Source organism: Plecotus auritus, assembly GCF_963455305.1.
Source record: "Plecotus auritus genome assembly, chromosome: 2".
NCBI lineage: Eukaryota > Metazoa > Chordata > Mammalia > Chiroptera > Vespertilionidae > Plecotus > Plecotus auritus.
In genome coordinates this window covers 185,943,803-185,970,773 of record NC_137771.1, presented here as the reverse complement: position 1 = coordinate 185,970,773, position 26,971 = coordinate 185,943,803, and the positions used below count along the sequence as shown (strand labels likewise).

Here is a 26,971-nt window from a genome sequence, read left to right as displayed (position 1 = left end):
TGAAGTCAGATTATGAGAATGAATAAAATGACTTCCTTCAATAAAACAGTATCTACCAACAATTATGTGCATGACCAGTTTTCCATATCTAGTTGTAATTAAGAAAGAAAAGGAAGAAATCCTACAAACCTCAGCTCTTGGGAGCACTAGTCCATGCTACATGCCTTTATAGGAATATTTTCTGGAGCTGATGATAGGTATGAAACAGGGGAACCTGGTTTATTAATAATTATGGCAGCAACATTCTCTCATGTCAGAAACCTCTATCGGTAAAAGGAAGGTGATCTTACCTTGCCTTCATATTTAGTCTTGTCATCTTCCTTTACCAGGGAGTCCAAATCTGTCTCTGCATAAGGTTCCTCAGATGTTTTCTGAAGAGGAGCTAAAGGGACAAAGAAAACTGGCCATTAATTTGGTGATTTGGCTTATAAATAACTCAGTGCTTAGCCTGAACAACAGCTGGACTGTGTTGAGGCAGTTGATAAGCTAAACTAAACTGAGTTGCTGTGATGTTTCTGAGGTGGTAGGTAAATGTGGAGGTGAAGAAGAGATACAAACATAGAATAGAGTCCTTGACCCCAGGCACTTGACATTGATCTGAAAAGACAAAGTCACATCCAACACCACTTGAAACATCCAACCACAACAAATCAGTAAATGATGTGATGTGGTAAAAACCATAGCTTCCATCATTCCTATCTGAAAGGCCAGCTAAAGTATCACTTTCTTTATGAAATCTTCCTTGACTTCAAACTTCACAAATTATTTTATGCACTGCTGCTGAGCATTTATCATTTGTACTGTATTTGATGTTATTTTTGGATTTGAAAAGCTGATTCAAGTCTAGGTATCACATACTGCTGAATATATCTTTCCATTATACAGGTAATTAATTCGTGCTTATTATAGAAAATTAGAATACTACTAAAATCATACTATACTTGAACACTACCACTTGGTATATTTCCTTATAATCTTCTTTGAAATGCTCTTGCTCTCTCTCTCTCTACACACACACACACACACACACACACACACACACACACACTCATACTATGATTTTATGAGGGGATGTCCATGCATGTCTTAGCCAGAAGGAGTTGTTGCTGATGTGATGATCTAGCAGTTAGATTCCAGAAAAGGTGGAATCACATTTATTAGTGGATAATATGACTGTGGGAAAAACCAGTGGCTGAGTCAGGAGGGAATTTGGCTTCCTTGCTCTGGCTTTCTTCTCTCTGTCACTCTATTTCCCTGCTTCCCTTTCCCACTGGCTTCTCAGACATCTGGGAGATAACTTTTTTTTCAGGCTCCATGGCCACTGGCAGTAAGATTGGAACTTACTAAGAGGACTGCATTGGGGGTGATGGCTACAAGGCTAATATGGTAAGTGGTACTTTCATTCTTATTTGTCAGCGTCACTACCTTGTATCTATAGTTCCCTGGAGAAACTCACAGGATACAGGTGATTAAGCTGGGACAGGATTTGAGCATCTCTAGGTCCCATGGTCAGAATGCCATCCATCCATCTAATGTCACAGTTATATCATCCTGATTCTTATATGTGGTGGCCTTGATGGAGGTTGACCATCTAACTTTCAGAAGCCCCTTGCTACCCTCAGGTTATGTGAGCCGACTGGAAGCAGCTTAGCCTTGCTATGGGTTTTTCATGGAGGTCATATTGAAATATGTAGTGAAGTACATGTTTGCTGCCCCAGGTTATATGACCACTGAAGCTACTCTACAACAATGGACAATCCTCTGGGCTCCTCACTTTCTGCAGGATCTCTGAAAGCTGAGCGATTCCAGGTATGCATTCACTATAATTGGCAAAACCCATGACTGAGAAGCACCTGCCCTTAACACTGTTAAGTACAGTGACAAAATTAGAGGCAGGGATGTGGGAGCCATACTGCCATCATTTAAGTCTTGTTCTTTCATCTACGAGACACACATTATAGAGGAGTCTTTGCGCCTTAGCTTCTTCAACCAGAAAGTAGGGGATAATGAGAAAGCCTATTGGATCAGGTCACTAGGAGGCTTTAATGAGTTAATATGTACAAAGTATTTAGATCATGGTAAGCACTCAGTACATTTTAGCTATTATTATAGCTACATGGCATTAAAAATATTTTTTCACATTCCTTATTTAATTTCAGAGAGGTTAAATGTGGTACCCAAGACAACCAGCCAACAAGAGTCAGAGCTGACCTTTCAGCTCCCATTTCTAAGCTCCCTGCCCATGTTCCTTACACTGTGAAATGAGTTTATCTTGGCACAGACTCAGTTACGAAGGAATCGGACAAATGTGTTTGAAAATCCGGTTAGTGACCTGCCTGAGTAGAGTCCACGCTCAGTGGTTACTCTCCAAAACAAAAGCAGAGGACTGTTCTGCAGAATGAGCACGTTGCTGCATCAAGGCCAATGGTACCCGTTCAGACATGATGAAGATCTATTTACCTGAGGAGGGTCATTACCTATTTTGAAATCATGTATTTGAAAAGCTGAGAAATAATCCATCATTTCTGCTTTGTTTATTTGTAACAAACACATATCCCTTAAAATAAGGAGAGAGACAAAGTGGTGGAGGCAAAGTTATTTACTTCTAATAATTTAGAAGTAAACATAATTTAGTTTTGGCAAAGAGCCCTAGATGAGAGATCAGGAGAATCAAGTCCTGTTTCCAGCCATCCAAAAGAGATGTCTCCATGGGTGTCAGTGTTTGTATGTATCTGTGGTATGTACCTGTAAGTGTGTCTGAGTGTGCATGTTGAGTGTATTGTGTATGTGTGTGTGTGTGGAAAATTCAGGAAAGAAATGCACTAAACTGTTTACAAGGCTTACTTCTGAAACTTGGAATATATAAGAGACAGTTGTACTAAATGGAGAATTATCAAAAGATCCCATAATTTTCAGATAAATAACAAATGAAAGAATTTGTTGCAAACAGCGCTGCACAACAAGAAATGCTAAAAGAAGTTTTTCATCTTGAAGTGAAATGACACAAGATGGTAATTCAGTCAAAGAAATAAATACTGAAAATGGTGACTAGGATGGTAAATATAAAATAATATATGTATATATATATATTTTCCTTTCTCTTGATTTCTTTAAAAGATACATGATTGCTTATAGCAAAAATTTATAACACAATATTGGGGGATTTAACATACGTAGATGCAAGATTTATGATAAGAATAGCACAGAGGATGGTGGGAGGTGTGTGGAACTATACTGCTGCAAATTTCCTATATTTTACTACAACATTAACTCAAAGTAGATTGACACAAATTAAGGATGCATATGATAATCCCTAAGAGAAACATCTGGGGAAAAACAATGCAAAGATCTATGTATGCTAAAAAGTCAATAGAGGGATTAACAAGAAATTTGCTAACCCAAAAGTAGGTAGGAAAAAAGGAACAGAGAAATAAATAAAACATGAGACAAGTAGACCACAAATAACAAAATAGTAGCTCTAAATCCAGCGGTGTCCTTAATTACATTGTTCATAGACTAAACACTCCAATTAGAAGGCAGAGGTTGACAGAATGTATTTAAAAAGCAAGATCCAACTATATGCTGCCTACAAGAAATATACTTTAAAAAGAAAAACAAATAGAAGAATGGGAAAAGTGTCTCATGAAAACACTAAGCATGAGAAAGCTGGGATGGCTGTATTAATATACACTTTAAGAAAAATAGTTTTCCTAAAGATAAGGAGGAAAGAAGAGACATTTTATAATTATAAAAGGGCCAGTACATCGGGAAGATAAAACAACCATGCATGTGTATTTTCTTAATAACGGGCATTTCAAATAATGAAGCAACAAATAACATATGCATCATGTCCAAGAGTGGTTTTTCCCAGAATGTGTGATTGTTTTAACACTTCAAAATAATCACTGTAATGCACCATATTAACAAAATGGGAGGAAATAATATAATCATCTCAATATATAGCACTAAAAAAAAGCATCTGAAAAATTTGACTATCGTTCATGATGAAAACTCTCATCAAACTAAGAATGGAAGGGAATGTCCTCAACCTGATAAAAGATATCTATAAAAACTTACTAACATCATACTTTAAGTGAAACATTAACTCTTTCCCTTAATATTAGGAAAATGCAGCAATGTCTACTCTTACCACTTCTATTCAACATTATACTGGAGGTCCTAGCCATTAGAATAAGACATGGGGGAGGGGGGGAGTCATAGAGATTGAAACAGAAGAAGTAAAATTGTCTCTATTCATAGATAACATGATTGTATTTCCATTTAGAAATATATTCCTATTAAGAGTTATATATGGTAATTCTATTTACTATAGGGTTAAAAAACATTAAATTCATAATATCTTTTCATTACAAACTATTATGTTGCCAAGAGAAATGAAAAGGGACCTAAATAAATGGAAAATTATATAATATTTATGAAATTGGAAGACTCAATATTGGTATAATAACAGTTCTCCCCAAAGTGATCTATATAGTTAGTGCAATCTCAATCATAATCCCAGCAGAAATCAAAAGGGGATTCTAAAATGTATATGAAAATGAAAAGATCCTAAAATAGCCAAAACAATCTTGAAAAAGAACAAAGTTGGAAGACCTACACTACCTGATCTCAAGGCTTAGTAATAAACTATAGTAATCAAGACCATGTGGAAGAATAAACTCAAAATGGATAAAAGACTTAACTGTAAGTCACAGAACCATAAAAGTCCTAGAAGAAAGCATAGAGAGTAAAATCTCAGACATCTCTCATAACAATATTTTTGTTGACATATCTCCGTGGGCAAGGGAAACAAAGGAAAAAATAAACAAATGGGATTACACCAAACTAAAAAGTAAAAGGAACCATAAACAAAATGAAGACAATCCACTGAATGGGAGAGCATATTCGTCAATGATACATCTGATAAGAGGTTAATTTCCAAAATATATAAAGAACTTATACAACTCCACACCAGGAAGACAAAACAACTCAATTAAAAAATGGGCAAAGGACCTGAATAGACACTTCTCCAAAGAGGACATACAGATGACCAATAGACATGTGAAAAAATGCTCAATGTCACTAATAATCAGAGATATGCAAATTAAAACCATGATGAAATATCATCTTATACCTGCCAGAATGGCTATCACCAATAAGTCAACAAACAAGTGCTGGTGAGGAAGTAGAGAAAAGAGAACTCTAGTATACTGCTGGTAGGAATGCAGACTGGTGCAGCCACTGTGGAAAACAGTATGGAGTTACCACAAAATATTAGATAGAAATGCCTTTGAACCAGTGATCCCACTTCTGGAAATATGTCCTAAGAAACCCAAAACACAAAATTGAATATATGTACCCCTATGTTCATTGCAGCATTATTTACAATAGCCAAGATCTGGAAATAGCCCAAGTACCCATCAGTAGATGACTGAATAAAAAAAGCTGTTGCCCTAGCTGGTTTGGCTCAGTGGATAGAGCATCGGCCTGAGAACTGAAGGGTCCCAGGTTTGATTCCGGTCAAGGGCGCATGCCCTGGTTGGGGGCTCAATCGCCAGTGGGGGGCGTGCAGGAGGCAGGCAATCAGTGATTCTCTTCATTGATGTTTCTATCTCTCTCTCCCTCTCCCTTCCTCTCTGAAATCAATAAAAATACATTTTTTTAAAAAGCTGTGGTACATTTGCACAATGGAATACCGTAAAGAATAAGGAACTCTTACCTTTTGTGGCAGCATGGATGAACCTGGAGATTATTATGCTAAGTTAAATAAACCAGTCAGAGAAAGAGAAATGCCATATGATCTGATTTACATGTGGAATCTAATGAACAAAATAAATGAGAACGAAAATAGAAACAGAGGCAAGGTTACATGGAACAGACTGACAGCTGTCAGAGGGGAAGAGGGTTGGAGGATTAGATGAAAGAAAGTAAAGGGATAAACCACAGACTCAGACAACAGTGTGGTGATAGCCAGAAGCTAGGTGGAGGTGGGCAAAGAGGGGGGAATAGAGAGAGAAAGAAACTTTGCTTGGGGCAATGGGCACACAATGCAATATGCAAATGATGTTTTATTGAATTGTACACTTGAGACCTGTATGGTTTTGCGAATCCCAATCCTATCTAATAAAGAGGGAATATGCAAATTGATAGTCACAAAGATGGAGGTGCCCATAGCCACAAGATGGCGGTGCCCAGTCCCCTCAGCCCCGCTAGGGGGGGCCAGCAGGCATGCAGTGCGGCCAGACCCTTGCACCTGCTGCCAGAGTCCCCCAGTCCTTTCACAGAAAATGGGTTGCCACAAAAGTTGGTTAAGCTTCTTAGGACAAAAAGCATTCAAAATATTTGAAAAGGGAATTCCAATATTTATAAAAGTGTGGACTACACAATTCAAGGTTATTTCCACTACAACCTTCTATGATTTTGTGATATTAACATTCTGAATTCACATAGTACCAGCTGTATTGTATGTAAGCAGATATTATGTAAAGGAATGGCCATTATTATTAAAAACAACTCATAAAACCACACTGTTTGTATGTCAAGGACATTCTGTGTGATTTTCCTAATGGCTGGAGTTATTGCCCCTAAACTGGCAGTCAGACATTCCCTGAGGGGTCCCAGATTGGAGAGGGTGCAGGCCAGACTGAGGGACACACACACACACACACACACACATACCCTGCACAAATTTCGTGTACCGGGCCTCTAATAAATTAAATAAAAATAAAAAGAAACCTATGTGGCATTGTAATAAGGACTTACCTATTTCTTTAATCTTTTCGAAGAACCAACTTTACCACTCCATTGCTAATAGAATCTGGTGGGATTTTTAAAGGTCCTTAATGGAGTCTATTTTATGCAGATGTTACTTGCACATTTATATTATTCCTCTGCTAGACTGTGAGCTTCTCCTTGCATCTAGGCACTTAGTTTTATCAAATTTTATATGAGTCCTCAATGCCCGATATCTGCGGTTTGTTTTAAACACTCTCTGTCTAAACAGCAACCACAATGTCTACCCTCTGGGCATCGATGAAACAAAGCCACAAAGCTTCCTTCCCCACACAACCTACCCAAGGCGGAAGGCTGGCTGGTTTTTGGTGACACCCATTTCGGGGAGGACTCAGGATGGGGGGCCACAGGTTGCACTGGACGAGTCTGTCTGGCTGCCAGTTTCATCAGACTCATTTGCCTCTTCTGAAAAATTTCCTGTACATCACCCAGCTTCTGTAGAACTTTCTGGGCGTTGGTCTGTGGGAACAAAAGCAAATCATGAGATTGCTCTGCACTGAGCCTGAGGACATGACTCATTCCCGTTCACCCATCTCCCCTTTCCCCATGTCCAACCTCCCTCATAGGCAAGTCATCCCATGTCTCACCTCGCACCAGAATGTGCTTCTAGGAGTCTGAATCTCCCACTGATTGGCAACGACTGTGTTTCACTACTGCATCTCCAGCGCAGAGTAGTACTCGCTAAATACATGGTAAGTGGACAAATGTTCACTCAGCCCTGTTCATTAATGTAGAAAAGGATACCATAGGCCTTGGATGAAGGGCATTAGGCAAACTTACAGAACAGGGGAATTTAAAAATAAGGAATGCACCCTGAATAAAGACCTCGATGGAGAAAAAGAGTTTAAGTGTTCTTGGGGAAAGAATTGTGTAAGTTCTGAAACAGGGTCAAGGAAACCACAGGCACCTTTAGTTAAAAACACACACACAACAGCCCAGCTGTTATGGCTCAGTGGTTGAGCATCAACCTATGAACCAGGAGGTCACAGTTCGATTCCCAGTCCGGGCACATGCCCAGGTTGCGGGCTCGATCACCAGTAAGGGAAGTGCAGGAGGCAGCCGATCGATGTTTCTCTTTCATCATTGATGTTTCCATCTCTCTTCCTCTCCCTTCCTCTCTGAAATCAATAAAGAATTTAAGTGTTATTCAGTGTGACTCCTTCTCTCTATGTAAGTAGGAAAGAAACTGAAGAAATACCAGGGGAGAAATGAAACTCACAGACATTTCCAAAACTGACTACGTGCTCTAAAGCAGGGGCTCAGGAAATAAGAAACAAGACACAAATGTCTTTGAGTTTCACCAAGGCCTGAATTCAGCTGAATGTTTCTTTTGGTCTCACTTGCAAAATGACATCCCTCTAGCTCTGGTGGATCAAGGAGAGTGGGTACCTTTTCTTTGTTCTGCTTACTCTGGCATCTGTCTTGTGCATGATTTTAACCATCAAAAAAGGGACCCAGAATTAGAAGAGTTATGCAGGGTGCTTTGAGGATGCCTAATTCTGAAAGTACAAGCTCAGCACACACATATGGAGGTTGCCATATTTTGCAACTGGAAAAGTAAATTTGTCTTTTTTTTTTTTTTTTTATGCTGAGCTATCTTCTGAGGGAAGGAGCCAGTATCTCGGAGGCAGGCCAGAAGTGTCAGTTATAGAAAAACTGTTCCGCCCTGTCAAGGCTGACCTCTGCACCAAGAGCTGGGGCTCGTCGCACTCTTTGGAGGGCCTGAGTGCAGACCTGCACTGTCCATCTAGTAACCGTTCTTCAGCACCTGAAATGTGTCTGGTGTGAACTGAGCTGTAAAAAACACACACTAAATTTTGAAGACTTTGCATGCAAAAAGAACATAAAATATCTCACTAATTTTTTATATCAATTGTATGTTGAAATGATATTTCAGATATAGGTTAAATAAAACATTATTAAACTTGATTTCCCTTGTTTCTTTTCACTTCTTAAAATGTGGCTATTAGAAAATCACATTAGCTCACATATGTGACTTGCACTATATTTCTTTTTTTAAATATTTTTTATTGATTTCTAGAGACGGAGGAAGGGAGAGAGACAGAGAAACAGAAACTTTGATGCGAGAGAAGCATCATTGACTGGCTGCCTCCTGCACACCCCCTACTGGGGATTGAGCCCACAACCTGGCATGTGCCCTAACGGGGAATTAAACCGGTGACCTCTTGGTTCCTGGGCTAATGCTCAACCACTGAGCTACACCAGCCAGGCTGCACTATATTTCTATTGGACAGGTTGGTCTAGACTAGGGTTTGGCCAACTTATCGGTAAAGGTCCAAACAGTAAAACTCCTCAGGCTCTGCAGACCATCTGGTCCCTGAGGTAACTACTGTACTTGGCTGTTGCTGCATAAAAGCAGTCATAGAACATAGAGAATACAGAAACGAATGAGTGTGGCTGTGTTCTGATGGAACTTGACATACAAAAGTAGATGGCAAGCCCCTCTGGCCACAGGCTATACTTTGCGGTCCCCTGGACTAGATTAAGTTCAGAGTTTGTGATTAAAGAGTCTCTTCAGAGAATGTGCCCCTGGCCTCAGGAAGCACGGCTGAACAATGTACCGGAGGTTCTGAGAACACAGCTATGAGTCCAAGTCCCAAAAGAAACCAAATTCCCTTACGTCAGGGTGATGGCAATGTCAGTTTGACGGTGATTAGAACTGGTGATCAGCCACTACTACTTGCCCTTGTGGCCCAGTGATGAGTTTGAGGAAATTGAGACTTGGGTGTTAACTGCTGCAGAAAGAAACCTGACGGAATGAATGACTGTCAACTGGTGATGTGTGCTGTGCAGCCTTTGTGTGAGGTCAGTGCCACATGCTAGGCCCCAATGACTCACCACGTGGACCGGACAGGACTCGAATCATCTTTGCCCATTTGCATCTATCCCTTAAGACCCCAGAGTGAACCCTGCAAATGGTTCACTGAATTAAACTGAGGCATTCAGAAGAGACCCTAAATTCCTAAGCTCAAACCAGGGGGAGGTTGGTACAAGATTGACAACTGCATTTCCCCCTTTCTCCTATTTTTATTTGCAAGTCCACTCTCCACACCACAATCTGAATTATTTTTTCTTTTTTTTTTTCAGAATTATCTTTCTGAAATCTAAATCTGATCATGTAACTCACCTGTTCCAAAGCCCTGCAGTGACACCTCACGCCTCATCCTGCAGCACCAGCCTCTTCATACTTGATCCTGACCACTGCCTCCCTTGTGTACCCCTCTGTCCCTCCATTTTATATGCTCTTGGACCTAGGAGCATTGCTGAGGAAACGTTTGTCTTCTACTCCACTGTCAGCACCATGACTAAGGGCTCTCTGTACGGGATTGTATTCTCAGGATAAAGCACAAACTGGGTACCCAGTAAACATTTGAAGAACTGAATGTTGCTATTTGCTACTGAGATTGTTTCATTCTCTACACGGGGCGCTGAGAGTGAATGAGGAAGAAAAATCAAAACAGCGGCACTAAGGGGGCAGCTCAATCGCCATGTACTAGGGCAGTGGTCGGCAAACCGCTGCTCGCGAGCCACATGTGGCTCTTTGGCCCCTTGAGTGTGGCTCTTCCACAAAATACCACGTGCAGGCGCGCATGTACAGTGCAATTGAAACTTCGTGGCCCATGCGCAGAAGTCGGTTTTCGGCCTGGGCGAGTCTATTTTGAAGAAGTGGCGTTAGAACACTCAAGGGGCCAAAGAGCCGCATGTGGCTCGCGAGCCGCGGTTTGCCGACCACTGTACTAGGGAAATGCCTCGAGGAGTCTCAGAGACAGGTGGCTGCTACAAGAACAACAGTGTAATGGCTGGTGTTGTGTTGATAATCATTATGTCTTAAATATAGCAGATTCAAACTTTTAGACTTTAGAATACCAGCTTTTTAGAAACAAGTTTTATTTTTTAGAATTTTTCAAATTTACAGAAAAATTGCAAAATAGTATAAGGAGTTCCCATATACTCCACACGCAGTTTCCACTATTATTAACAGCTTACATTACCATGGTACATTTGTTATAATTAATCAATCAATATCAATACATTATTCTGATTTTTAAAAAATTATTAAATAAAGTACATACTTTATTAAATAAAGTACAAAATTAGTAAACAAGGTACATACTTTATTAAATAAAGTACAAAATTATTAAACAAGGTACATTACTATTAAATAAAGTACATACTTTATTTAGGTTTCCTTACATGTTACTTAATGTGCCTTTTTCTCCCCCAGGGTCCCATCAAGATACCGTATTACATTTAGTTGTCATGACTTCCGCTCCTCTTGGCTGTGACCATCAGCCTTTCCTGGTTTTTGATGACCTTGACGCTTTGAGGAGTATTGGTCAGGTATTTTGTAGACTGTCCCTCGGTTGTTATTTATCCGATGTTTTCCACATGATTAAACTGAAGTTATGTGGTTTTTTTGTTTTTTTTGCGGGGGGGGGGGGGAAGACCATAGAAATGCCATTTTTATCACATCACATCATACCATGTGCATGACTTAATACTGTTGATACTGACCTTGATCACCTGGCTGAAGTCGTGTATTAGTTTTCTCTGCTGTGAAGTCATTCTTCCATCTCTCCCTTCCCATACTGTACCCTTTGGAAGAAAGTCACTATGTGTAGCCCCCACTTAAGGATGGGGAAGTTTTGCTCCATCTCCATGAGGGCTAAGTATCTACATAAATAATTTGGAATTCTTCTGTATGTGAGATTAGTTTCCTCTCCCCTATCTATTTATTTATGTACTAGAGGCCCGGTGCACGAAATTCGTGCATGGGGGAGAGGGGTGTCCCTCAGCCCAGCCTGCACCCTCTCCAACCTGGGACCCCTCAAGGGATGTCCGACTGCCCGTTTAAGCCCGATCCCTACACCCTCTCCAATCTGGGACTGCTGGCTCCCAACTGCTCGCCTGCCTGCCTTCCTGATTGCCCCTAACCGATTCTGCCTGCCAGCCTGATCACCCCCTAACCACTCCCCTGACAGCCTGATTGATGCCTAACTGCTCCCCTGACAGCCTGTTTGCCCCTAACTGCCCTCCCCTGCAGGCCTGGTCACCCCTAACTGCCCTCCCCTGCAGGCTTGATCACCCCCAACTGCCCTCCCTTGCAGGCCTGGTCCCTCCCAACTGCCCTCCCTTGCTGGCCATCTTGTGGTGGCCATCTTGTGTCCACATGGGGGCAGGATCTTTGACCACATGGGGGCAGCTACCTTGTGTGTTGGAGTGATGGTCAATCTGCATATTACTCTTTCATTAGATAGGATAGAGGCCTGGTGCATGGGTGGGGGCCAGCTGGTTTGCCTTGGAGGGTGTCCCGGATCAGGGTGGGGGTTCCCTTAAGGCGTGAGGCGGCCTGGGCGAGGGGCCTGTGGTGGTTTGCAGGCCAGCCACACGCCCTGGTGACCCAAGCGGAGGCCCTGGTATCTGGGATTTATTTATCTTCTACAATTGAAACTTTGTAGCCTGCAGCGGAGCCAAGCCTTCTGCTTACTCCGTGGTGGCAGCCATTTTGGGGGGGATTTATGTATCTTCTATAATTGAAACTTTGTAGACTTAAGCGGAGGCCTGGGCCAGCCAGGGTGTGCAGAAAGCTTGGCTTCCTCCATCGCCGGGGGCAACCCTAGCCTCCTGCTCTTTCCAGGTCCGTGGCTGCCGCCATTTCTGTTTGGTTTTATGTATCTTCTATCATTGAAACTTTGTAGCCTTGAGTGGAGACCTAGGCCGGCAGGGGCAGGCGGAAAGCTTGGCTTCCTCCATTGCCGTGGCAACCCTAGCCTCCCTCCTGCTCTCTGTGGCCATAGCCATCTTGGTTGGGTTTGTTTGCATATTCGCTCCTGATTGGCTGGTGGGTGTGGTTTGTGGGTGTGGCTTGTGGGTGTAGCAGAGTGATGGTTAATTTGCATATTACTCTTTTATTATATAGGATTCCATCATTTATTTATATCAGCATGGATTCATGGAGATCTATTTTATACTTTGGGTTGTAATCCAATACTATTCTATTAATCCTGTTGCTCAGATTGTTCCAGCTTTGGCTATGGGGAGCTCTTTCGATTGCCTACTATGTCCCGTCACTGTGGTTTGTTTTGTTTTTTAGCAATTCCTTACTTTTTGACATTATAAGATGTTCCAAGATCACCTTGTATATTTCCTGCCTCTGTCCTAGAATCAGTCATATCTCCAAGGAGCCTAGGTCTCTTTTCTTGGAGAATAGTATTAGAAACCATGCTCTGGGTGCTAGGTGTGCTCATTGATATTGTCTCATTGTTTCTAGGCCCTCTCTGCTATCCAAGAAAAGAGAACCATGTGTCTATACCAGCCGTGGACAAACTACGGCCCGCGGGCCGGATCCGGCCCGTTCGGCTGTTCTATCCGGCCCGCGGAGCCGAAAGAGCGGAGGGTTCTCTTGCTCTCCCCTCCGCTCCTTTACTTTGAATTTATATTAGTTCACACAAACATTCCATCCATGCTTTTGTTCCGGTCCTCCAGTATAGTTTAAGAACCCATTGTGGCCCTCGAGTCAAAAAGTTTGCCCACCCCTGGTCTATGCCAACCTGTGTATATACATATATCTTGGAATATTTCTATATGTGTAAAGTACCAGTTTTGACAACAAAGTCATTACCCCTCAGTGGATAAAACATTCTCTGACACATAGGATATTTAATCTTATAACTTAGAATTTTACTTCAAACTAAAAGAATAGATGGGCTTTGGAGATATTTTGGTCTATCTTATTCTTTTTTAAAAATATATTTTTTATTGATTTTAGAGAAGAAGGGAGAGGGAGAAAGAGATAGAAACATTAATGATGAGAGAGAATCATTGATTGGCTGCCTCCTGCAGATATCCCACTGGGGATCGAGCTCACAACCCAAGCATATGCCCTTGACCAGAATCAAACCTGGGACCTTTCGGCTGCAGGCCAACACTCTATCCACTAAGCCAACCGGCTACAGCTGTTTTGTTTGTTTGTTTTTTTATATATAAAAAATTAATTTAGAGAGAGAAGAATGGAGAGGGAGAGAAACATCAATCGGTTGCCTCCCATATGCACCCTGACCAGGTATAGAACCCACAACCTGGGTATGCGTCCTGACTGGGAATCGAACCTGTGACCTTTCAGTGCAGTGGTATATATTTCTCCACCAGTGTCTAGTATTCCTCTGCCCAAGGCCACAGCCCTTACTAGCTGCCTCTCTTACAGTCACAGCTGCATCACTGTATAGGTCCCCTTGGCCTTTCAGGATTAGGGGTGGTAACTGCTCCCTGTTTCTTGCTAGCCCCAAGGGGCTTCACCATCCCTGCTGGATTCCCTAAATCCTGCCTGTATCTTTGTAAAAACTGCCTACATCAAGCTCCCTAAAAATAGGTGAATCAGATTCTCAAAAGGGTCCATGACTCAAAAGAGGTGAAGAAGCCTTTCGAGCAGAGGTATATGCAAAGTGATGTGGGTATCAGAGGAAGGCGTGCTATCCATAACTCGCTGGCTTCACAGAAGAGTGCTCCTCTCAAATGCAAATCAGATCAAGTTATTCTGCTGCTTAAATTCTGTAGCGGCTTCCTGCTGCTCTTAGAAGAAAGGCCAAACTCCTTGAAATGGCCCACAGAGCCCCACCTCGTCTTTCCCTCTCTAATCTTACCCCAAACATTCTTTGTCTGCTCTCTGTACTCCAGCCACCCTGACCCTTGAGTTCTGCAGTTGCGCCAGGCTCCCTCCAGCCCTGCAGCCTCTGCGCATGCTGTTCCTTCGGACTGAAAAGGACCCCCATCTTCGCTACTCATTCTCTAGGCCAGCCGTGGGCAAACTACGGCCCGCGGGCCGGATCCAGCCCGTTCGGCTGTTCTATCCGGCCCACGGAGCCGAAAGAGCGGAGGGTTCTCTTGCTCTCCCCTCCGCTCCTTTACTTTGAATTTATATTAGTTCACACAAACACTCCATCCATGCTTTTGTTCTGGCCCTCCGGTCCAGTTTAAGAACCCATTGGGGCCCTCGAGTCAAAAAGTTTGCCCATCCCTGCTAGACCTTGCTTCAAGTGACTCCAGGTCCAGGTCAAATTCCGCTGTCACATACCCGATAGGACCCTGAATCCCAATTCCAGAGCACTTATTTCAGCTTGGAACACATTTTTGTGTTTTGTGTTTGACATTTATTAATGTCAGCCTCTCCCACTACCCTGTAAATTCCATGCGGGATGGAACCGTGTCTATTTCTGTTTGCTGTTGGTTCTTGGCACAGTGCACGGTACATGAGAGATGCTCATGAAGATTTGTAAAGAAATGAAAGACTGAGTCAGACTGTGTAAGGTCAGTCTGTCAAGAAGCAGCTTACCAGGAGTCTAAAAGGCCCCTGAGGGCTCAAGAACTGGTTAACCTGCTCAGCATATCCTGCCTGGACTTTCTTCAGCAACAGGCAAAGGCCCCCAATGCCTCCTTCCAAACCACAGGATGAAAATAACCCACCAACATTACCTTTACATCAGGGGTGAGAATCAACTCAAACTGGTTGTAAATCTCCTTGGGGCTGGGCAGCTGGTACTCCTTCGCTGTGTCCAGGAATGCCTCAATGTCGGTCAAGGCAACGTCAACACCCTCTCGAGACTGGTACTTGTCTACAGCTTGGGAAGCCAAGAGGTAGATTCCCGCTTCACACCACCGGCTGACCTTTTGAAAAGGAACACAGTGCCCTGTGCAGTTAGCCTGACCACAGCTCAGCCACCACAGTCCTTTGGGAGGTCTGAGCTCCTCTGGGTCTACCAGGATTCCCAGACACTGGAAACTTGTTGTGGGACAGCATCAAGTCGAGAGGTCTAACCCCTATAAATACAACTGTGAGGTGGACAAACCCAAACCAATTTTACATCTGTCCACTTCTCCGGGAAGTCACCCAATCAATAAAAAGAATCGTGTAAACATTCTGCCCTTTTCTACTGACAGTAATTACTATCCCTCCAGGAGGAGAAAGACAAGTACTTCTAAGTTTGGTCTCACTATAGAGAAATGTAATCAATGACTTTTTGGGTTGACCTTCCAGGCCACTTGTCTTACTGCCTAACTGGTTACAAGAGCATAAGGTAACTAATGAAGCATCAGACCTGGCCCCTACATGTTTTGCTGCAGGAGGGACTGTCCTTTTAACAAAAAGACTTTCCTCTGTCCACATTTGCACTCATTGTCATTTGTCTTTCCCAGGGAAGCATCCAAGAATGAAAAGTTCTGTAACTCAGAACAGCAGTACTCACACTTTCCAGAATGCTGGGATGAAACCAGGTAGGTGATGAATTCTAACAGTTCAACTTTTTAAAGATGTACACAGAAAGACAAGGGCCCTGGTGATGCCTGAATATTTACATGAGCTGCCAGAGCAAGTACACCTGCATTTCCATTCCAGGTGACCTGAAGAGCTACGTCAAGTAACTATGCAGGGGAAAAGCACTCCAAAGGAGTTACCGTTAAGTGGGAAATTACAGGCAACTTAAATCTGTCTTCTATTTTTCCCCTAAATTATCTACATTGAATGTGTACTACTTTTAGAATAACACACACACACACACACACACACACACACACACACCCCAATAAATATATTTAAAGGTTAATAATTATCACTGTGTGGGGATGAGAAGGGAAGTGTGATGTGTAGGCATCCACCAGTAACTTCTTCCCTCCTCTTTCCTACATTTTTGGATTTTCAAAGTAATAGGAAATCATGCTTTAATGTATACTATGAAAACTTTGTCTTGAAACATCATGCCTAGATCTGCAGAAAACATTAAGCTGGGGTCTTCTGCAGTCACAGCAACTACTTGCTTTCCCAGACACACACACACACACACACACACACACACACACACACACACACACACACTCAGCTCAGCATTAGGCTGTTATCTCTGGAGCAGATATGGACTGAGGGAAACAGTAGTTGATCCTGCGGAGAGCTCAGCCCACAGAGCAGACTGTGCACCAGGTCCTTCTGAGCTGCTTGCTTCTGTAACAGCTGGAATTCACTGACATTAAAATTCCTTTGGCAATGGGATGATGTAAACAGCCTGGGTGGGTGCCCCCAGTCACTGCAGAGAAAGAGCTATAGGAATGGAACTTCCCCACTCATGGCCATGAGCCACGTGCTGCTTGGGAACAGCTGACAGGGAAGGCTCCAAAAGTCACTGCCCCTGCTGACTGGGCACTTGTCCAAGAGATCACTGCCAAAGGGCACCAGAGGCTGCACTCCCTCCCTGTGAGCCCTCTGCTCACACAGCATTGCTGTCTAGTCTCTGGAGTCTGGGGTTGGAATTTGGCAGTCCTGACTTCAAATCTGCAATCCCCTATTTCCTCCATGTGCGGTCTCAGGCTGTCACTTATCCAAGGGTTTCTCAGTGTGTCCCTGTACCACCTGCACCAAAATCACCTGGGCCCTTGCTGAAAACACGGATTCTACGGCATCCCCCCAGACTTACTGAATCTCAGTCTCCAGAGTGGTAAACCAGGGAATCCGCAATATAGCAAACTCACCTGGCAATTCTCATGCACTAAGTGTTGCAACCCTTGGACTTAACCACGTTGAATATCAGTTTTCGCCTCTGTAAAATGAGGCCATTAATACCTTGCTCATAACTTGTCTTGAGGATTAAATAGATGACATAATTATGCTCCCACTGGGAACTTAGTAGGTCCTCTATAAATGGTAGGAGTGTATAAATGGTCATTAAAACTTAAGCATTTCCAAAAGGATTCACAATCCAGGCCTTCAGATGAGAAGAAGCACTCTGCAAATAAAGGGCTCAGTCTCTGTATGCTTGAGGGGGAATCCAAAAAATGTCCCACAGGGCCAAGCCAGAACACACTCTTTTTTTTTCTTTTTTTTTTAAATCCTCATCTGAGGATATTTTCCCATTGATTTTTAGAGAGATTGGAAGAGAGAGGGAAAGAGAAACATTGACGTGAGAGAAACACATCAATTGGTTGCCTTCTGCATGTGCCCCAACCAGGGCCCGGGCTGGGGAGGAGCCTGCAACCAAGGCACATGCCCTTGACCGGAATAGAACCTGGGACCCTTTGGTCCACAGGCTGACACTCTATCCACTGAGCCAAACCGGCTAGGGCCAGAGCACACTCTTTAAGTCTGGGTCCACACCCAGGGAAACAGACTCAATTCATTCTAATATGATGTGGTGGGATGACTGAGGCACTTTTGACCTTTAATACCCCTACAGGGGTCCTCAAACTTTTTAAACAGGGGGCCAGTTCACTGTCCCTCAGACCGTTGGAGGGCCGGACTATAGTTTAAAAAAAAACAAACCATGAACAAATTCCTATGCGCACTGCGGGCCCGGGACGAGTTGGCTGCTAAGCAGGACAGGCAGAGGCACCCGGCGGGCCGGATAAATGTCCTTGGCGGGCCGCATGTGGCCCGCGGGTCGTAGTTTGAGGACGCCTGACCTAGAATCTGCAACTTGTAATGCCTCTTGAGCTCTGTTTCCTATGAAGTCCTTTATCTTCTCAGCAACTATGTGGGGCAGGGAGATCAAGTCTGATTAAGACTGCTTTACAGAAAATTTTGCAGACAGCATGGCCACAGCTTTGTTTTCCTCACCTTGTCCAGCTGTCTATGTAATTCCAAAGACTTTTCTAAGATGTCACATTTTTTCTTGTTTTCATTGAAGACGTCGTCGCAGAGGTGCCTGAGCTCTACACACTTGGGCCTGATGGAGTCTGCGGCGTAGTGGTGGCTTTGGATGAACTGGTCCCCGATTACTGCAAGCAGCTGGGCCTTTTCCAAGGACTCCTGCAAAGCATTACAGCCAAGTCATGCTGAGGCTGATATTTGCCTTACACTGTGTGCTCCAGTCCTAGAGGGAGGCTAAGGAGATGCTGGTTCAGGGTTTAGGCTGAAAGTCTGGGGCTGGGGAATCTGGTCAGGCTCTTCCTTTCCCAAGAAATCTGTCCTAATCCAGGGCCATTGTCACTATGAAGAAAAACAAGTCATTCATTCAAGTATTTGTTGGGTTCTGGGATGTGCACTGAGGACATAGTGTTAACAAGCCAGAAACTTTCAACCTAATGGAGAACTCACATATTAAATAAATTATACAAATAATTAAATGATTACAATGTGATAACTTCTAGGGCAGAGGTGTTATACTGCACAGAATAGGAGACTCTGAATCCTACTGTCAACTAAATGGAAAAGGAAAAAGGACAGACATGTGGCCCTGAGGAGAGCAGGGAGTGAGCTGAAGTTAAGAAACGGTAAAGATCTGGTTTAAACAACTCTATGGGGGAGTCATGTGATTTAAGAAATAAATTCCTATAAACCATTTCCCATAACCACAGCTCAGTTAATCTCATCTGTTCAGCAACCACATCTCCCTCTCTCTGCATAGCTTGCTTTGTTCTAACCACATGTGCCATATTTTCAATCCTCACAGGTTATTGAGGCTTACCATGTGCCAAGCACCATCCAGGTACTGAGAGTTCAGTGGGAAACAAAGCAAGCAAAACCCCCTGCCCTTATGAAGCTTACATGTTAATAGGAGACACAAACAATAAACAAATATCTTAGATAGGGATGAGTGCCATGAAGAAAAATCAAACAGGAAGGGGGAGGACAAGGAGTGCGGGTGGAACAGTTGCTATTTTAAATAGGATGGTGGGAGAAGGGCCCACTGAGCAGGTGCTCTCTAGGAAAGAACACTATCCTAGGGAAGGCCTGCTTGCAAAATTGGCCTTGGGTGGCTTCTAGAAACATCAGGAGGGTTCCTATCGTCCCCTTGGAGAATGGCTCACCATACCTAAACTGGGCAAACAATATGCTTTATGCTGGACCCCTGCTGTCTTTCTGGGAGTCTGGATTCTGGCATATGCCAGGCAGAGGCTGCCTACATGACCAGCTACCAATAAAAACTCTGAGCACTGAGCTTCCCTGGTAGACAACATTTTACAGTGTGATACCAATGCACTGCAGGGAGCATTAAGTCCATCCACCCCATGGGACACCACAGGAAGAAGACTCTTGGAAACTTGCACCTGATAGCCTCCAGAGTTCACCCCCTGCACCTTTCCTTTGCTGATTTTGCTTGGTATCCTTTCACTGTAATAAATTATAACCATGGGTATACTGAATTCTGTGAGTCCTCCTAGCAAATCTTCAAATCCGGGTGTGGTCTTGGGAACCCTTGACACAGGAACCAAGACCTGAAGTGAGAGTCAAGCCATGCGTTACTTGGCCTAGAGGATAGGTGTGTTTGACATGTTCTAGTAGCAGGAGGAAGCCACTGTGGCTGGAGCAGAGTAGTAAGCAGGAAAGGCGTAGGAGGTGCAATCGTGAGGAAAGAGAGGGACCAGATTGGGGAGGGCCTTGCTGCCACTGTCAGCACTTTGGCTTTTACTCACTGTGACATGGAAGCACTGGAGGTTTTGAGGACAGGGTCTCAAAGCAGGGGGCCCAGCTAGGGGCTACTGTAGTCATCTAGGTAAAGGATGTGGCTTCAACAAGGCTGGCAGCCAAACCAGCTCCTGCCTCAGTGCCATCCCCTGGGATCTCCTGAGGAGAGCAGGGAGTGAGCTGAAGTTAAGAAAAGGTAAAGATCTGGTTTGGACAACTCTATAGGGGAGTCATGTGATTTAAGAAATAAGTTCCTATAAACCCTTTCCTGTAACCATAGCTCACTGTCTGCTCTGACGTCATCTGTTCAGCAACCACATCTCCCTCTCTCTGCATGGCTTGCTTTGTTCTAACCACATGTGCCATATTTTTCGGTCAAAGCTCTCAGTTTACCTCCTGGCCAGCCCTTCTCTAGCTGCTGTTTCTAAAGCCACTTCCTGCAACCCACCCACCCAGGCCCTCTCCCTCACTTCGTTTTCATTTTCTAACTACACTTTCCTCCATCTGAAAGTATCTCTGTATACTTCAATGTACAATTTCTCCCTCCTTTACTCACTCGCACCAATATGTAAGCTCCATAAATATTTGATCAATATAATGAATGCATGAATGAATTAATGAATGGGCCAATGCACTAGAAACAACACAGACCTGTGAGTCACCGCAGATGACTGCCACATTCCCAGAGGTCTCTGGGAGCAGAAAGATCATATGAACCCTTGCTGACCGCCACATTCCCAGAGGTCTCTGGGAGCAGAAAGATCATATGCACCCTTGCTGACCATGGTGAGCATCCAGTATACCTTTTGCCCTGGCTTAACTTTTTACAGTAACACAAGGAGTCATGATGACTCCCGGTGATGACAACTGGCCTCTCTCTTAACTTACAATGGCTCATGGTTTTAACAATCTCAAGACCCCTTCCCCCTACCTAGCCAGTCATTCAACAAGCCCTACATGGCCCACATCCTTCTTAATAACTTTTGAATTCTGAGCCCTTCTCCACCAACTCCTTGTCACTGTCTGTTCAGGCCTTCATGCTTTCTGCCTGGACAGCTGGCTTCTTAGTTCTCCTTCAAACCATGCTCCACACTACTGACGAAGCAGCAATTCCAATTTTATCATGTCTACATCACTCCCAAGCTTCAAGTCCTTTTTGCTCCCTACAGTCTTCAGGAGAAAATTCAAACTCCTGAGCAATGCATAAAACGCCTTTCATTATCAGGCTCAAACCTGTGCCTCCTCATCCTCCACTTCCCTCACCCCCATCCTCTACTGTAACCCCACTAACGGCCCATTTGTAGTTCCCCAAATATTCAGGCAGCTCAGACCTCCATGCCTTCTCTCCATACTCTCTCTGCCTAGAAAGCCTCATCCTTCCCTCATCACCCCTGCCCCCAACTGCTCTGCTTCCCCCCTCCCACGGCACCCACACTCCTCTGGAGCTAAATCTAAAATACCCTTTAGAGTTCATCTTCTCCATGAACTCTATGTTCTCTAACTCCACCATTTTATTCTGATGCCCCTCCTCTATGCCTTTCTTGATCTGAGCACACACTTCACTGTATTATGATCACTTATCTAATGCCCTCACCATGCCACAGACCCTGGCAGGCACATACCAGCTATTATTCAACTTAAAACAGTACAAAGCACAAATTAGGTACTTAAATATAAATAATTGTTGTGCAAAACACAAAGGAGCAATGGTATACAAATCAAGCAGTGGCTATTTAAAAGAACTCGGGATAAACACCCAGGGCGATAGTTCTGAACAACAAAGGTCCAGATGCACTGGTCACCATCCCTAAGGGGAGGTTGGGATGGGGATTCCTCAGGCTGGATTTTGAATTGTGTTGCTGATTGCTGTGCCCTCAGAACTTAGAACAGTGCTTGGCATGGCATGATATCAGTAAATACTTGCAGAACGAATGAAGAATTGTGGGGAAGCACGGGATTTGCGTGGAAAGTTTGTAAGGAGGAAAATTCTGAAAAAAGGAGTGAGCTGAAGGCAATCCGCCCTGTTTATCGGAATTCTGACTTAGGGGAGTTTGGCCAGAGGCAGAACTCCTAATTTGTTCCTTGACCTTTTCCAACAAGTCTGTGCATGTGCAGACCCCCAGGTGTTTACCAGAATCTTTATGCTTAACCTTTAGGTGTCCTTGTTTAAAGGACACTGCAGACACATGTGTCCCCCCCAAGATTACTTACCCTACTGATTGTATCTAAAAGATAAACTTTATCTCAAACTGCTGTTATAATAAAAGCCTGAAGAGGCAGGCAAATGAGGCTGTCAGGTTCCTTTAGCCAGGCAGTCCCTTAGCCCTCTCTTTCACAGCAATCCTGTGTCAGAGTAATCATTCATCCATCACTCGGTGTCTGCTGGTCAGCCCCAGCAAAGAATGAATGAGACACTCTTACTGGAACTGCTCGGCCACTGCATACTGAACCTGGGAGACATCCTGTAGCATAGGATGGACTCCACCACTTCTGTGATGTCAATGACAACGGCTAACATTCAATGAGACCTGACAATCTGCCAGGCACTGATCTAAACGCTCAAACTATTTCTTTCACTTGTCACAACAAATCCTTTAATATGGGTGATGCTTTCCAAGAGAGGAGTGGAGGCACAATGGCCAAGGTGACCCAGGGAGGAAGAGCAGAGCCAGGCTTCAGACTCAGGCAGCCTGGCTGCAGAATCTGGCTCTGACCACCACACTCAGGAAAATGGCCACACAGGTGCTGCCTAAGCTCAGAGACCTCAGGGGGTTGATTAAACCTGTCTGACTTTAGTCAGTATAGAAGCATGAAAACTTGCCAAGGAAATCTCTGCTGACTTTTTTTAAAAACAAAACAAAACACATTTAGCTGCCTACTTCATTAAGAATGGTCCCAGTTTTCTGGGAATGGGGAACTGCATCACAGGCTATTTCGCAAGAGCTCTGTGGCAATCACAGCATGCCCTTCACTTGGCGTGTGGCATCTCACCTCCAGAACTGTTCTTAAAACATGTGAAACTGAGGAAAGCTGTGAGGATGGCTAGAAGATCACTGTATTGAAATGAATGGATAACAATAATAGCTTCTGAGTTCTGACCTCCTACTATGTACCAGGTACTCATTAAGTCCTCACTACACCCCTAATTCATTTTGTCTTCACAGGGACTCTGTGAGGTGGAAATGAGTATTGTCCGTTTTTTCAAATGAGGGGATATGTTCAGAGAGGCTAAGAAACTTGCCTAGGCTCCTAGGGTCGCAGAGCTGGTAGTTGTTAGAGCTGAGTTTTTTAAATCTGGTTCGGTCTGGCTCCACAGCCTGTGTTACCATTTTCCAGCCCAGTTGGCCTCCCACATATGCTACGAATAATGGCTGTACAACCACGACTATCAAAGCCTCCAGAGAACTTACTAAGAACTTTACTGTAAAACCTCCAAACCACAGCTTATTTTTTAGTCTATACAGCTCCTGCTAGTGTTAGATAGGCAATAAAACCAAAGTAAAAAGGAAACAGTGACATTGCTGAAATATGGCGCTCTGCTCACAAGTCTTTCAGATGCTGAAAATTCCAGAAGGCTGTCTAGTCAGATTGCAATATGTAATTCAAAAATCTTTACTGTAACTGCAGCTTATTTTTCTCCCCCAAGGACTCTACTGGTACAATGGATGAAAGATGAGTGTGTCTACTGTGGAAGAAAATGGAGAGAAATGGTGATGCTGCCTCATGAGGGAGCCCAGGATGGACCCACAGATAATGGCATAGGATGGAATGTATGTATGGGGAAGTGGGTCAGGTGAAACAAGAAAGGTGGAACATTAATGGCTATTGAAACTGAGCAATAAATACATGGGAGTTCATTGTTCTAGTCAATCTACTTTTGCATGTGTTTGAAAATTTACACACACACACACACACACACACACACACACACACACACACAGAGAGAGAGAGAGAGTCATGCTAGAATATGTCCCTGAGAGGTTAACAAGCTGGATTACATGCCTTCTTGGACATAATAGTGTAACTGCTGGCCCCTGCAGGGCATTGGGGGGAGAGGTAAAGGCTGAAATTGGGTTGGTTCTCCCTGCCCTGTCCTGGTCTGTTCCTGGCTAGTTAATTACCCAAGGCCCCAGCATGCCTCCCAGCCAAAAACTCTACAGCAAATTCTGCTTTTAGAAGTAGAAGATGGGGCTGGGACCATTGTTTCTCAGAATAAAAAAAGGAGCAGTCTAAGAACTGCTACACCCTCAAACTGGAACAAGATAAAGGAACAGGCTCAATTATCATGCAACAGGAATGCAGAGTGAGCTGGCTCTGAGGTTCCCCATGAGGATGATATCACTGCACAGAATAAGGAAGTTAGTAACAAACCAGAAACCAGTGTGTGGCTATGCCAGGAGGGCAGTCGACTCCTGCACACTGAGTGAAGGGCAAACCCTAAGCAAATTTCGACAGATTCTAGCCAGATATCACCTTGTTCCTTAACACTTGACAGAACAAATGGAAAGATTAGCCAAGCCCTTCTCATCTGAAGAAACAATGCTTCCTAGAAAACTGAGCACCTGGTTATGAGAAGATAGCTTTACTCAGTTCACCCAAAGGCAGGGGAATAGAAAATAAGTACAAGACAGGGAAAGCAAGGCACAGATGGGTAAAACCAAATGCGGGGGCTTGCCTGCAGTGGGTTAGTCCAGCTGGTTCCGGAACTCTGTCCAGGAAAGATGTGTCATGGCTTTACAGAGTATTCCTATGTCCCGTGACCATAGGTTGTGCCTCTAGCTCCAGTCAGCGATCTTTAAAGTATGTACCAAGGATCACAAGTCCAAGGAGGTGGGCAGATGAGAGAATGTGGATGCAGTCATGCAGACCCATCCCCACTATTTAAAACACAATCCAGAGCACCCAGCTATGGCTTCCTGTTCCATAAATATAAACTAGAAGCCACTGCTGCATGGATGGAAGATCACTCTACTGAAATGAATGAATAATAATAATAGCTTCTGAGTTCTGACCACTTACTATGTTCCACATACTCACTACAGCCCTAACTCATTCTGTCCTCCCAGGGACTCTGTGAGGTGGGAATTACTATTTCAGATGAGGGGATATGTTCAGAGAGGCTGAGAAACTTGACTAGGTTGAGAATAAAACCCAGTCCTCACAGTCATTGCTCCCACCTTGTTCTGACCTGCTCCAGCTGCATTCCTTGAACTCACTAACCTCATTCCTGCCTCAAGACCTGGCACTTGCAGCTTCTCTGCCTTGAAGGCTATCCCCCAAATATTTGCATGGCTATCCACCTCTCAGATCAAAAGTCCTTAGAGAGGCCTTTCTTGACTACCCTAGCTCAAGTAGCAGCTCCAGTCCCTTTCTATGAAATCCTGTTATCATCTTCATACCTCTTGTTACTATCCAATAGCATTATTTACTAGACTTCGTGCACTGGTGGGGTCTAGCTGGCCCACCCCGATGGGGCGGGGCCGGCTGGGGCGAGGGGCCGCAGTCATTCCGGTTGTTCTAGTTGTTCCCCTGTTCGGTTGCTGGGCTTTTATTATATAGGATTACTTTTCCCTTTTCTGTCTCTCTCCAGTAGAATGTAAGCTCCATGAAAGCAGGGTCTTGACTTTCTGGTAATCACAGAACCCTGGGCAAGGAATACCTGGTGATGAATACCTGGTTGGTAAGCTACCTTCATGGTAGTTATGGCCACATTTTTCAAGCCCAAAATAAAGGCACTGGGCTTGCTTGATGAAGCTTTTTTTTCTAATATATAAATGTATATATATGAAAATACATAGTATCTACATTTAATAAGGATTTCTTTTGAAAAAACTAAAATTACATAAAATTGTTTGTGTTCTATGAAAGAACACCTCACAAACATATGAAACTGAAACATATCAGATACATGAAGTTGTATCCCTTCATTGTTTGATAAACATTTCTGATGACTGTGCCTCCAACACAAAAGTGTTTACGAGTAGCTGTCAATGGTCACAGATAGCAGAAGAACTGCACACTAGGGAAGGATGGGATTCCTGAGTGAAAGCTGGTGCACAGGTGGGTCTGGGTGTTTGCGCAGGTGCAGAAGACCTCCAGCTCAGAATCCACAACTGACACCTCTTAGAACCAGCGTGGCCTTAGCTTTGTTACTACTCATAAGGGAGTATGTCTCTATACTGTGCATGTCAATCACCTGGGGATCTTATTAAAATGTAGATTCCAATTCTGAGATGGGAGCAGAAATTCCATATTTCTAACAAGTTCTCACTCAAGTGATATCCATGCTGCTCGCCAGAGGATTACACTTTGAAAAGCACATATCTAGTACTACAGAAATACTATACAGGAAACACGCCTCTAGACTAGCTCAGAAAGGAAGTGCTAACCATAGAGTACTTGCTCCCCAAGAGACAAAAATATAGAGAAGCTAATCAAAGAAAAGCCAAAAGGAACTTCTCTGGCAAGAGATGACTGAGCGCTCTTGAGGCACATTAAGCCTAATGTATTAAAATAGAATCACTGCTGAGTGCTGACCTGTGTGAAGATCTGGAAAGTTGCTTAATTCTGTTAAGAGAATTAAGAAATACATCCTCTTTGGCAAGTTTGATATTATAGCTCTTGGGGCCTGAGAAAGGAGAAAGCACTGCCAACTCTGTTAGCAACGTGAACCCATTTCCCCCTTTTCACTGTCTTGCTTGTTTCAAACTAGTTGTTCTTTTTTTCTGGTTTCCCCTTCTGAAGTTTCCCTTTCCTACCACCAACCCCCAGCCC

The 26,971-nt window shown here is 43.6% G+C and overlaps 1 protein-coding gene across 7 annotated transcripts in view; it reads right to left on the bottom strand.

The window, feature by feature from the left end:
• MCF2L2 (MCF.2 cell line derived transforming sequence-like 2) overlaps window positions 1-26,971 on the bottom strand; it is a 204,964-nt gene that overhangs the window by 101,235 nt on the left and 76,758 nt on the right. For 5 of the 7 annotated variants that reach the window (XM_080653993.1, XM_080653995.1, XM_080653999.1 and 2 more), the window contains 5 exons: window positions 18,407-18,598; window positions 15,283-15,474; window positions 11,329-11,409; window positions 7,074-7,251; window positions 291-382 (listed from right to left, as the gene is read on the bottom strand). In XM_080653993.1, the coding sequence (XP_080510119.1) occupies window positions 291-382; window positions 7,074-7,251; window positions 11,329-11,409; window positions 15,283-15,474; window positions 18,407-18,598 (735 nt within the window). The remainder of the gene's footprint in view (window positions 1-290; window positions 383-7,073; window positions 7,252-11,328; window positions 11,410-15,282; window positions 15,475-18,406; window positions 18,599-26,971) is intronic. The other 2 variants (XM_080653996.1, XM_080653997.1) reach the window with 1 other exon arrangement.